Source organism: Aptenodytes forsteri, unplaced genomic scaffold (genome assembly GCF_000699145.1).
Source record: "Aptenodytes forsteri isolate BGI_AS27 unplaced genomic scaffold, ASM69914v1 Scaffold54, whole genome shotgun sequence".
Taxonomy (NCBI): domain Eukaryota; kingdom Metazoa; phylum Chordata; class Aves; order Sphenisciformes; family Spheniscidae; genus Aptenodytes; species Aptenodytes forsteri.
This window is the reverse complement of record NW_008796044.1, coordinates 7,281,548-7,295,143: the sequence shown is the minus strand read 5'-3', so window position 1 is coordinate 7,295,143 and position 13,596 is coordinate 7,281,548. Positions and strand designations below refer to the sequence as shown.

General features: G+C 49.7%; 1 protein-coding gene across 2 annotated transcripts in view; it reads left to right on the top strand.

The window, feature by feature from the left end:
* ADRB2 (adrenoceptor beta 2) overlaps nucleotides 1–7,559 on the top strand; it is a 37,289-nt gene extending 29,730 nt beyond the window's left edge. For both annotated transcript variants that reach the window (XM_009285739.1, XM_009285738.1), the window contains one exon: nucleotides 3,981–7,559. In XM_009285739.1, coding sequence (XP_009284014.1) covers nucleotides 3,981–4,015 — 35 coding nt within the window. In that variant the 3' untranslated portion in view covers nucleotides 4,016–7,559. The remainder of the gene's footprint in view (nucleotides 1–3,980) is intronic.
* Nucleotides 7,560–13,596: the final 6,037 nt, after the last annotated feature.

Here is a 13,596-nt window from a genome sequence, read left to right as displayed (position 1 = left end):
TCCTAGCACTGTGTTACTGAACAGAAGGCCAGGGTTTGCTCTGGGATACAGTGGTGACGATGGAGAGCAACTCCATGGATTTTGCTGGCATTAAGTTGATGGAAATGAGTTGTACCTTCACCACAGTTTGAGTCTCAAAGAGCTCCATGTAGTAGGTCATTTATGAAAAGAAAGGATAAATCAATGCTCCTGTGTAAAGTGATTAGTCCCATTGCCTGTCACTATTCCAGGAGAGTCATCTAGGGATGAATCTGACCATTTGGCTTATGTTGTGATGATGATGATGATGGAGAGCAAGGCAGCAGTACCCTCATATCTTGATGGACACCAGGCAGGTGTCCAGGGAGGAACTGGTGGTCCTAGCTGAAGGCAGAGGGGCACGGGGAGGAGCTGCCCTTGCAACTGGTGCTAAGAGCTAGTCTGGAGGGGTGGGAATGCTGGCTGCACTTTTCTCCTCCGAGAGGACACAAGCAGTTGTTGTAGGCATTCTGTGCTGGCAGCATTCAGGGTGTTAATCCTTACTCACTTGTTTCTCTAGATTTTCCCACCTTGTCTCTAAAGGGCTAGAAGTGAAAGCCTGGCTGTAAAAGAGGCGCTGGCCCCTCTCTCTGCTCTGCTGTGGCTTCAGCCTGCAGACTGTAGGTTTAAGCAGAAGGAGACGAGAAGTGAATATTTCCTCTTGAAGCTGTAGGGCTTCCCAAACAGTCTTGCTGTTTAAAAAGACTTTGGCAAGGAGGGCCTGGATTTCTGGTGGCTGCTCTTCGGGAAGTTAGAGAGCCCAGTGGTCGCCTCGGAGTCCGTCAGCCTTGCTCCATTAAAGCCAGTGGAGACAAGCTGATTTACACTCCACTTCTGTTGGCATCTGGGCAATCTTTTAACTGTTTATAAGTTACTTTCTTTTTTAATAGCACGTTTGCTCTGAGTGGCTTGGTTTGCACATGGGGAAATGCAGCCATGTGTGGCAAACTGCTTTAAAGCCAGCAAGTCGAAACGGGGTCCACATGAACCACCAGGTAGCCTGGAGGTGCCGCAGAGCAGGACCATGGGTGTCCCAGGGAACTAAGCCCTCACATTCTTTCTTTTTTTAAAAAAGCTGAGGCCATGCTTTACCCATCTCTCAGCCTCCCCTATGCTGGCAGAGGTGGGAGGCAGCAGGAGAACCTCAGAAACCAGCAAAGAACTGCAGTTCTTCCTTTCCGCTTCTTATCCCAGGGTCCAGCCACAGCTATTATTGATAGACAGGAGAAATAAAACCGTTCTCCGTGCTCCCGGCCCCCAGGAACCCTAGCTGGGTGCACAAAATGGTTCCCACATCCATGCTGTACAGCCATGGGGACGGATGGCTGCTCTGAGCTCCAGACACGGGTTTCGGCAGCTCAGGCTGAACCTGTGACCTGCAGCAGCTCGGAGGTACCTCGCTCAAACTCACCTCCTTGTCCTCACACTCGGCTGGAAGGTGGCCCCGTGGAGATGAAATGAGAGCTAAAGGAGCATGGCCCCAGTTTTCCTACCTGTTTTGTTCTCACTAGTGGTGAATAACTCAGCCGATGCATTCGCTGGCGGGGAGCGGCAGAGTTTACCAGTCGTGAAACAAAACTGTGATTATTGCCATAGAAACTGGAGCTTGAATGTGAAGCTCATCCAATGGGATAGCAGGAAGAGGACATTGGACTTCTGTCTCCTATCAAAACTCATGTGCGTGGCTTGGATTTGGAATACCAGAAAGTCACTATTATAATAATCACGTCATAAAACATCCAGATATCAAGAAACATTGACTTCTTTTGGGTTCCTAGGAAGAACAAAGTCAGGACCTCAGGGAGTGGCCTGTGCGGGATGAGGGTGGTTAGTAGCACCACTGCAAAGAGAAAGTTCTTTCCGATTAGGAAAGGAGACACTTAAATCACAGTGGCTGAGGGATGCAGAGTCAGAAACATAACCTTGCTCTGCTTCATGGCTCTCTTTCCTGAATGCAGACGTGCAATTTGTATAGAGAATTCCCTCCTCCTTCCCATTTGAACTCTACAACAGTGGCTTTGCCCTGGGAGCTTACAACATGGTTCAAGTTTCCTTGTAAGCTTACAAGCTCCATCTATAGGATAGCTGAAGAAGAGCCCTTTGGCTTCAATCTGATGAAAAAGGGCAGAGAAGCCTCACTCAGATATTCCAGTTTTGTTTTGGAAAAACTCCAGCATGCTTAGCATACTGCATTGCAGAAAGTCACTGATTCCATCGTCGTTACTTCGTATTTGGGTATAGCTTTCCTCCCTGGTTAAACTGCCAGTCCTCGGTCCCACGCTGCACGACTGTGGGGCTGTTGCCTGTGGAAATTGCTGGAGTTGTGGAGCTGCTGTTATTCCACATGGGCAATCTCGGGGATTTTCTAAAGAGCTCCTGATCTGCAAGATTTCTGGGCTACAGTTGTGATGCCTTTAGGTTCTGATAGCCCACAGTGCCACATGTACAAAACTAAACAGTAGCGATTAACATGTCCAAATCATCTAAATCCAGCTGATTTAGCAAATCAGTTTCTCTTTAGCTTGGTGTTTAATGATTACCAGCCCCAGCCCACACTTCACTGCACAGGCTGCACCAGCAGAAGTAATTGCAGTGCACAGGGGTTTTTTTAGGAGGAGGAAACGCAAAAGGTGAAAGACTTTTCCTTCTTTTGTGCAAAGCAGAACCCTTCTTGGCAATAAGGTGTGGTGCAGACTGGGACTGTGTGTTTCGGAGGAAGGAAGGGCTTGGTGTTTAATGATTACCAGCCCCAGCCCACACTTCACTGCACAGGCTGCACCAGCAGAAGTAATTGCAGTGCACAGGGGTTTTTTTAGGAGGAGGAAACGCAAAAGGTGAAAGACTTTTCCTTCTTTTGTGCAAAGCAGAACCCTTCTTGGCAATAAGGTGTGGTACAGACTGGGGCTGTGTGTTTCGGAAGGAAGGCAGGCAGGCAGGAAGGAAAGAAAGACACTTTGCAGGGCAGATGGAGTGTGAGTAGTCTTTTTAAAGAGATGCTGGCAACTGACACTGTTGCAAATCATCTCTCTCGTGTTGGAACTTCAGCTTTGATTTGCACAAGAAATAAAACTTCATTCTGGATGCCCAAAATTCTTCTGAGAGAGGCATTGTGTTCCCAAAGAACAGATATGGTTTTTTCCTTTTTGCAGATCCATTCTGGTTTAAAATGCTGCTTTCTTCCCCTACCCCCAGACCATAATCTTTGACATGTACTTATTAAAATACCATTTTCAAATAAATAAAAGCGCAAGCATATCCAGTACTTGTTCCTTGCTCTATCTCAAGATTAATTTCCCATTTTTCCATCTAACATGTCTGTCATTCGGGTATCTCCACAATCAAGAAAAAGCCCTTTTCTTCCCTTTAGTAGATTCACAGATATTAAAACCAGAAGGAAATGTGTTCTCATCTCCTGGGCAGCTGACCTGAGAGTCTATGTAGAGATGCATCTGTTTATTCCGATTATTTCATGCAAAGAAGCTTTGCTTTTTGGTAGCTACTGCGGGAAAATCTTCACTTGGGTACTAAAGCACCCAGCTGTCCTGGGGGTGCAAACCCCTGCCGAATGCCTTGGTCGATCATCCCGCTCACACAGCTCAGGAGTGCAACGGCAGTGTAGAAACATCACTGAAAAACGTGGGGGCAGAAGCTCACCCACCTCGAGGAGGTGCAGCACTGGCACGTGGTGGCATGTATGGGCAGGGCACCACCGGGCATGGAGAGAGTGGGCTGCTCGTGGTGCTCGTTCATCCACTGGCTCCTTCGAGGGGGTGTTCAACAGCAGCTGGGGAGGGTGCCTGAAGGCTAAGATAAAGCTAATGGTCATGGTGTACACCAGTCAGGACCAGCGAGTCCTGGGGAAACGTAATCTCTCTTCTGGCTTCAGCATCTGAATCCCTCCTCTACCTCAAGCTCTACCATGCTAAACTGATGCTTTTTTTCTTTCTTTCTCTGTTCCACAGAGATCCCTGGGTGTCCAGGAATGGTTGAGAGCTGAATGGGCTGACCTCTCTTCCTCACCATCCTGAGCTCATGAGGGCTCTGAAGAGATTGAGTGGAGCACGGCCTTGCTTCTCTGAGCCTGGGGATCCTGTGGGAAGTGATTGGCAATGTGGCAAATGTCTTCATCCCAACCCATAGCCCATCGTGCATCACCTGAAGGAGAAGCTGATGAAGGATAACCAGAGGACCAGGAAAGGCTCTACTAGCCTCGGAGGACACAGATGGAGGACCGGCACTAAAAGAAGCACTTTGCAGGAGTCACTGCATATGAAACCGGCTCTGGAAAAAAGCTACAGGAGCCCTGTGAACTGAAGGAGGTGAACGTCCAAGTCACCACAAAAGGTGCAGAGGGGTTTCCCTGGCACAGCATCCTTGGAAAGCACTTTCAAAAGGGAAGGGGGTATCAGGACCATGTGGCCATCTCCAGTGGCTGGTTTGGAAGAGGCACAGCAAGGTCACTGCCTTACAGTCAGGTCAGGAGACCAGCAGGACGTGCTCACAGCTGCCTGTGACGTCCTGGCTGGGGCTCCAGACAAAACCAGAATCTGACCAAGTCTGAGCGAGAAGGAGTGTGGAAGATTGCTTTGACTTATTCTGTGCTTGTTTCTCCTTCTGGTGTCTTCTCTGTCTACCTCTTTTTTTCTCTAAGCCTACATGTACTGCATGTGGGGCCCAGACCCCCACAAACAAGCAGAAGTGTTAGCACAGGGCAAATCCTACCCAGTGCACGACTGTGCTGCCCAGTGCAGTGCTGTTGCTAGATGGGGCTGACATTGCACAGTGCAGACGTAACGTGGCCTTCGTTTGCTCCTTATGCCAACAAATCTGCGACTGCAATGCCTGGACTTCAGACAGGAGAAAGGCTTGAACCTGGCAATCCTTTTACTTGCAAGTAGTCACATGCTAGCGTGACCAGCCACACTTGGGAGCCAAGTTTAACACCCAAGCCCGAAAACATTATAGAGCATCTGTCCCTCTCCTGTAGCTGTGGAAATGAGCATGCCGGCAGGCTGCATGCTCAGCTCCTGCATCTTGGATTGTAAAAAACTCATTAAGAGAGGAAAAGACAGAGACGGAGGGAGTGACAGGGGCTCAGGCAGAAAATAGTAGGAAAAACTGATTCAAAACCATAGGAAAATGTACACCTCTTAATTGCAGGTGGCGTCCCAGCTGCAGACTGTCATGCCCAGCTGGGCAGCTGCAGGTCTCTGTTCAAGGAGCTGCTACTGGAGGCCTGGGCAAAACGTGCTGGTACCAAACTCTGCCAGAAGCCCCGTCTCAGACCTTCTCTCCTGGGCTTCCAGCTGCAAACCCCTTCCCTCATGTGCAATCGTATTTATTTATTTATTTTCTTGCTGCTTGATGCAAAGCTGCTAACAGAGCACCCTCCCCACAAACATCCGCAGCTGAGAGAGGTCGGAGAGAAGGAGTGTGTGCTGTGTGTCTGTGTGACGGGAGCAGGCAAAGGGGCAGGTGTATGCCTTGAGCGGGCCAGATCCGGGCATGCACACAGGCAGGAGGAAAAGGCTGCAATTAAACCAGAAATACTTTCCCTGGGGTGAGTGTGCAATTTTGATCTTTCAAGAATTAAGAACAGGCTGGGCAAACCTTTGTTGGGAAGGGCAGCAGGACAGCTGTAGGCTGCATAAGCTCTGCAGTGCCCCTCCAGCCAGATTTTCTCCGTGCAGCTGTGCTTGTGCAGGGTATGCGTCTCTGTGCAAGTTGCTTGCTCAGATCATGTCCTCCCAGCGCTCCCAGCTGTAATGAAGCAAACTTAGTATGCATACATCCTGGCTTTGGACACTTGCAGGGGGCCATATCCCCAGCCAGGCAAGTTCCCACCAGTGTGCTCACAGAGGTTTAATACCTGGCAGCCTTTTCTGCTCTGTCCAAAAGAGATATCCGTGTACAGACCCATTTAACACAGCCAGTCTGAGACCGGCAGGCGCGAGCCTCTCTAGACAATGCTGTAGCTGTGCTGTAACGGTTCATGCTCAGCCTTGGCTGTTCCTACCCATTTTGCTAAAAAAACTGGCACACCAGCAGCACCTGCTCGTGGTCAGGTATCCCATTTTATGGAAAGTCTGTGTGTCCCAGTGCAGAGGGGAACCGTTTCTTTGGGAGAGGGGGGCTCTCCCATGCCCTGCTGCTTTCCCACAGCTCCCACACTCAGGAGGGAGCCAGGGCACCTGGGCATCCCTTGGCAGGGCTCCCGGCTGCTCCAGGGGAGCCTGGCTTCTCCCATACCCTTCCCTCTGAGATGCCCCATCAAGGCTTTGTCCAAACCTGTTTGGCTGCTGAATGGAAATATTTCCCAACCAAAATCTGTTCCTCAGAAGATTCCTGGCTGGCTCTAGTCACTTATTATGTACTGGAAACACTGCCCTTGGGATTAGTTTTCAGGTTAGAGACACGCATGTGATTGTTGTAGTTCTTTTTCTCACAGATCCTCTCATGTGCAAGAGCAGGTTGCAGTACGTGCAATGGATGCTCTTGCTCTGATAATTTGCCAGCATGGCCCAAAAGCAGTGACCTGCTTATTGCTCATTGCTTCCTTGCAGAGTTGTAAGAGTTGGAGATAGAAGAGATGTATTACAAATCCATCTGCCTATGACCCTTCAGGCTTGTTCCATATATTACATTTACTGGTGGTGTGCTGGGTCTATTTTTAAATGCCCTGACACCAGGGTTATTGTGCTGTCCTTTGGGAGATTGCTCTGTAGTACAAGTCAGGAGCTGCTGTTAGTATTCCACCTGCATTTCCTCCTGAAAACTTCATTCCATTATTCCTAGTGATGCTCTTCAAATTCCTGCTGCTCATTATGTCCCGGTCAGGCTCTACCACTTGACCTGCGCTCCTCTGTCCTCCTCCAAGAACCTTTCTGGCTCCCTGATCGCTGCCGCTCCCTGTCCTCCCTGTAGTTTGGCACAGAATGAGCCTGTTTGTTGTTTGTTAATTCAGCCATGCAGAGTTTGTCAGGGATCCGTACCCACTGTACCCATCCGAGCAGCTGGGACCTCTGGCAATGCCCTGTCTCCCCAGCGGCTGTGGAGCTCGTCTCTCCCTCATTGCAAAGCATGTGGGGCGCACGAAAGGGGCAGACACAGAGATATGTCCGAAAGCAGACCAGCGTTGGCAATGAGCACTCATATCCTGCGGGGAACGAATGCCTGCTAGGGACAGTACACAACAAAGTCTCCATCTCAGTGAAGCCTGAGCTGAGCAATGGATGTGGGTGATGCTCCAGTATTGCCTGTGCAGCCGTACCGGGGATGAGTGGGGAGCAGAGGTCCGTGCCGTGGCAGGGAGCTGTGGTCTGTCCTGCCTGGAAGTCATATCCATGAGCTGGAGCCACAGCTCCACACAGAGGGAGCCCCGTGCCCCGTGAGCAGCACGGGGGCTCAGCAGGCTCAGTGCACGTGGAGCGCTTGCTTGGGGAGTCTTTGTGTGCAGCACTCGGCTGGAGCACCATTGTGATTGTAAGAGCTCTGTTCTTCTCACCGAACAAATTGTTCCTACAAATAAAGAATGAAAAGTCCTCCTCTTCCCACTCTTCTTTTTTATGCTATTCATCGAGCGGCGCCAGAGGAAGGGACTGCACCTGGATGGTGGGAGCAGAAAGCCGCTGTGCTCCTGCGGATGCCGGGGCAGCTCGTGGGGAGGTGCTGGGGCTACCTGGGGGAGAGGTTGAATGCCGGCAGAATAGCCAGGGGAAGTCAAAACACAAAGTGCACCAGAGCAGGTTGCAGGGCCTCTCCACGAAGCTTGCTGATGCTGATGGGTAACGGGTTGCAATACCTCCAGGCACTGTGGGAGTGGGGCTGTGGGACAAGGCTAGAAAGGAGCTGAGCAACAGCAAGGCAGTCCGTGTAGGTACCAGTGCTGCAGGTGCTGTGGGGCAGAGCGGGAAGAGGACAGGTCAAAGAAACCAAGGAGGAGAAAAAAAGACAGATGAAAGAGGGTGCTGAGTCTCCCAAGGGTTTCACAGGATGACAACAGAGGAATCGGGAGTCTCCTACGTGGCAGTGTGTGGTCCTGAGGTCTGGTTCTTTGCCCAAACTTCAGATCAGTGATAGAGCAGAAGGATCCTTAATTCCTCCTCTCAATCCCCAGCTGTTCTCCCTGGTGACGTGGGGCAGGGTAGCAGTGACAACATTACAGCTTTTCAGAACCAATTGTCGGGGGAAGAATTTGGTCCCTAAACAACGAAAGAATCAAAATGACACATTTTCAACAGAATTCATGATTAGACAATTAATCATCCCGATTTAAAACATTGGAGGGCCTGGAGTGCCCTAATACAGAAGATGTTCAAGGCAGTGGTTGTGCTCTACGTCTGCCAGCAGCCTGTTCTCAGGCTGCCAGTGAGCACGGGGCTTTAGGCAGCATGCACACTGCAGGTCCACACAGCCTGGGGACCGGTCCTCTGGTGGGACCTGCATGCAGAGCTGCCAGGAGAATTTGGTAGGTCTTTTATCAAGGAACAGAGACAGCCTTGAAGTGCTGCATAACTGTATGCAGGTCTCCATGGTGCCATACCTCCACTTTTTAGTGTGGCTGCGAACCACAAAAACTCAGCATCTCATCCCTGCTTTCTAAGGACATTTCCAAAGCCACTTATGGCTCAGACACTAATGTGCCAGCCACGTGCAGGCCCAAGTACCTACCCATCCACACTAAAGAGGCTTGTCTAACCTCTGCAGGCCTCCAGAAAGCTAACAGGATGGATTTTCTACATCTCCCAGACTTTGTATCTGGATTTACTGAGCTCTGGGGTCAGCCCTGGATTTTGGGACTGAATAAATTGTGAGCCTTATTTGCCAAGAGCACACACAACCCCACTGCCTCCAGACATCCTAGGATGTGTCCAAATATCTTTCTAAAGTTTCTAAAGCTTTAAAGCAATACGGAGAAAAGAGCTGTGAGGAGATTATTGCACCACATAACTGCAATAAACCCTTTCTTCATCCTTTCATGGTTAGAGGTATGAACATGAATTATGGCAACTTAAACCTCTTGAGAGCAGCATGTAAAATCGCTTTCTCAAATGGCTGGTAAAGAACCTCGTTAAGCTAAGATGTCAGTGCTCACAAATGCTGCTGTCTGAATGGGGCTATTTTACGAGTCAGTTTAATCCTTCCAGGAATCAAACGGCCCCTTTCCACCCACAATGAGCAGCAGATTCACTCTTTGCTCCTTGTTTTCTGATCTGTTTGTTCATTCAAGGCTCTGGCACCGTCACCTCTTGCAGCAGATGAGATGCCTCATAACTTGCAGATGTAAAAAGGTTAATAAAAAACTCCACATCTGGCTAGCTTTCACGCTACCTGGCAAATAGCAGAGGCTACGGAGAAGTCAGGGGCTTTTCATGTGCAGCCAGCAGCAAAACGGGAGGAAAGAAATGTTTGCTTGCTCCAGCTGCAACTTTTAGGGTTGTTTTGTTAGCTGCCACACAAGCAGGGCTCCCAGTCCCCAGCAACCCTTGTAGGACGCCTTCCTGCAGTGCCCTGTTGCTTCTGGGCATGGATTTTCCTGGAGGATGGAGGAGGATTGGGGGGACCATGCCCTCAAGGGTGGCTCAGTTCCCACACCGACCCAAGAGCCATGGTCCTTCCCAGCTGCAGCCACATCCCCTCATTCAATGGTCCTCCATCTCTTAGCATCCTTTTAAAAATCACACAGCTGGGCATAAGCAGCAGGTACTTTCCCTGCCTTATATGCCTTCTGGAGGATGTGTCCCTTTCCCTGGTCATGTTTCCCTGGCCTGACACCACCCCGAAGGGTGCTGCTGCCATGGCACCGATATTATTCCTGAGCCTCTTCTGACAGCCCCACCAGCCCCAGCTGGTGCCGCTCTGCCTTCCTGAGGCAGAAGCTGATTTCTGGGTCTCCCAAACACATTTGCTTTCAATTCTATAGGCACAAATCCCGGTAAATGTTGCATTAAGTAACTTTGTACTGGTAATTTACCATAATTTTTATTATTATGGGAGAACATTTAAATCCCAGATGCTCTGTTTTGGTCTCCATGGAAATTGATAGAAGGGGTCACCTTTCGATTGCAGAATCCTGATGCTGAGGGGAATGGTTTTGACTCATCAGTTAGGAAAGTAATGGGGGCTGGGTTATTTGTCTGCTTTTCTTTTGTCTGTCAGTGAAATCCATAATGAAAATGTGAATCTGCACAGACCAGGCTGTCATGTGACAGTAGGAAACGAAAAACAGGAAGAAGGGGTGTTACAGAAATGGAAATTATGGTCATTAAAACACAAAAAATAACAGCAAAATTAATCCCGGCATTACAAACACCAGGCTGGTTTATCGATGCTGCTTCTCTAAAGACTGTTGTGACTGGAAGCTGAAAGAGTAGAGAAATATCTAATGCTGTTGTTAACCGTTAACTATTTTGCTGCTAGTCTTGACTGCAGCCTGCATGGGGAGCCCGTATTTTTAAGAGTTAATCCTCATTCAAAGCCCACCCAAGCCAATGGAAAGGCTATATGGGCATCCAGGGGTGCAGATGACTATTAACTGTGTTTGCAACAGCAATAGCAACCAGGCAACCGAAGCAGGGAGCTCCACGGCTCTGAGTATCGCACCAGCCGTGTGGGAAAGGGTCTGGTCCTGCAAAGCTCAAGATCTAAATAGGCAAGAGGGGCTAAGTAGGAGAATAAAAGACTGGCAGAGGAGACATGCCAGGGGTAGCAAACAGCATCTAAGTCTATACCCTGGTTAAGCAGAGGTCAGCTAAACATCAGGAAATTATGACTATCTTATGCTAGGTTAAACTGCCTGTCTAGACGGGCTATTTTTCTACCAAGATTACAAAAGCTCTCTGGAGTAGCTCAGCTGGAGACATCTGCATTCGGTCAGACAAATCCTGGCCACTCGCTCTGCTCTCTGCAGCCTTTTCAGTGGCCCTGTATGGGTACAGTAATGGGGACCTGGCTCTACAGCAGAGGTGTATTTTGCCCCTGGTGCCAGCCTTCCCAGGGCAGGGAATACAGCAGTGCCCTGCTTTGTGGAACTGCACATTCCCATTTGCATCCCTGCACATGCCTGACTGCTGCGCAAGCCTGGCAGGAGCATCAGCTGCTGCTTCTTACAAGAAACGTGCAAAAATTGTAGAACCAGAAAGCAATTGCACAATGAGCACCAAGCTTGCAAAGGCAGTTTTTTGGGAAGGTTCTGGTTTTTGTTAAAGGGAATATTTGTCATCTTTGAAAAATCATTTCAGATGTTTCTTTTTAAAAAACAAATAAGTCACATCTCCATTGCCACATTCTTCCCCTTCCCCTTTCTAACGCTAAGCGGAGTGCACTGACCCCTGGACTGTTCCACTTTCTCCTACAGTTGGAGAAGTTTTGTGGTTTGGGTTTTTTTTAACCAACAAAGGGGGGGGGGAGGGGAAAAATGAGAACATCGTCAGCATCATCTAGACAAGTGCATTCAGGGACAAAGCAAATGAAGAGGAAATTAAATTTTTCAGTTTTCTTTTATCATCAAAACCAAAGCAAAATGAATGCGTCAATCCAAAATGAAGTTTGCCATGTTTCAGAGATCCCCTCTATGAAAGTGTAATCAGAAATGACGTTTTTTTTGAGAAAAAGATGGTATTGATGGAATCTAACTCTTTGATCCCCGAATTGTGGCTAACCAGAGTTAAATGGCACTTCCAGCTCTCCATCCTGTGGCTGTCGTTGAGTACTTCACGCTGGTCCTTGTGCAAACTCCAGATGGTTTTGGTAAACAGCCTGAGAATCCCACTTGGCAATCGAGCCCTCGTGCCGCAGACATCCTGCGCTCCGTGGGAAGCCAGGCACAGTGTGATTTTTGGCAGGACAGGTGGAAGAGGGGGAGCCCTTGCTTGTCCTCCTGTGCTGCCACCTGCACCCCAGCTTCTGATGCATCCCAGGTGCGCCTGGCAACGAGCCACGGGATAACAGCACGAGAAATTACACCACGTTTGCCAGTGGCCGGGGGGCTGGCGGGCTCTGAGCAGCCTGGTTGGCCACGACGGCTCCAGGACGGCACCTGTTGCTGTTGAGGCTGCACTCGGCGGGGGCTCGGTGCTATTTTTGGAGCGTGCTTGAGGGCAGGAAGGATTAGCATGCCCCAAATGCAGAAGAGCCAGGCTTGTTATGAACAGAGAGGGCTCAGATTTGCTCAGCAACAAGGTCTGCCTCAGTTGAGGGCAGGAAGGGCTAACCTGGACCTCCTCAGGCATGGAGGGAGCAGGTCTCGAGCAAGATGCTCAGAACTCACCACCAACAGCAATGGGGACAATAATGGCAAGTTTGCAGCAATCCTGGGATGGCTGAAAGGTGCCAGCCAGAGGCTAAAGCTTCTCTGTGCACACAATACTGAGCAAAGTGTCCTGCATCTACATCGGGCTGGGCTGCAAGAGAGAGACACGGCCCCTAGATGGGGGCTTGAAGGAGGGAAGCAAGAGGAAGAGATGCTTTTTCTAGGATCAGGGAGGTTGACTGAAAAGGGACAGTCGTTGCACAGAGCAGAAAACCAACAAAGGAACTTCACAGGGAGGATTTTCTTACTGATAGGAGCCAGATCATGTGGCGGCACCCATGGATGCCAGAGGAGCTCCAAAGCTGACACCCTTAATAAAGATACACCGGCAGGGCAAGTCCCTGGAAAGCTTTCAGAGAGTGTTGTTTTCATCCTGCTGTGAACAAACATGCCACTTCTTCTGCCACCTGGAGCCCTGACTCTGCCTGTAGCCTCCCCTCTCTTTTTGGGTCCTGCAGGGAGAGGGGACCATTAGCCCACAAGATGCTTGTGCCAGGTCCTGAAGCCTCATCAGTGCTTCTTTCCATGTGGATAGGGCAATCTCCACCTCTTGGCCCCCCAGCAGCTGAGGTATGTTTCTCCCAGCCAAAAGGATTGCTTAAAAAGGGATGGACAAAACATGGCACCAGTGAGATGAACAAAGGCAGTGGGGTTGAGCAAAGGAGACAAAGCAGGCACAGGGAGGCTGAAAGCAAAGCAGCTCTTCTGAGACAAATGCCCTGAAACCTCAGGGGAAGCCCATGGTTCTGGTTTTGCCCCATTTTCTTCCTCTTTGTAATTGATTCATAAGACATACTTGTGTAATGGATGCACACTCAGAAAAAATATTGGCCAGCATTCCTGCTACCCCTGAGCCCCGTAGCTCTGAAGCAATGCAGTGCTGACGGGGTGATAGAAGCAGCCAGGTTTATCTGCAAGATGCCGCTGCAAACATGTCATGGGAAAGATTTCAGCAGATGCAGCGCTGTGGAGTCACAACTGCCATGCTTCAACTTGGGCACACGGAGAAATCCAGGATACTTCTCAGGAACAAGAGAACAAGCCTGTCCCCAGAATAGAAATGAACACCCATTTCATTAGCTAAGACTTCCCTGTGCTTATTTAAGCATCGATTCCTGTGGTGGTTGCACGCTGTATAGCGCTGATTAACAGTTACAGAATGTACCAGAGCAGCATCGCCACGGCACAGCTGGGGACTGCGGAGCTGACCGGGGCGATGCCGTGTCAACCTGGTGGCTGCATCTCCAAGGTTACTTTTAATAGGAAAC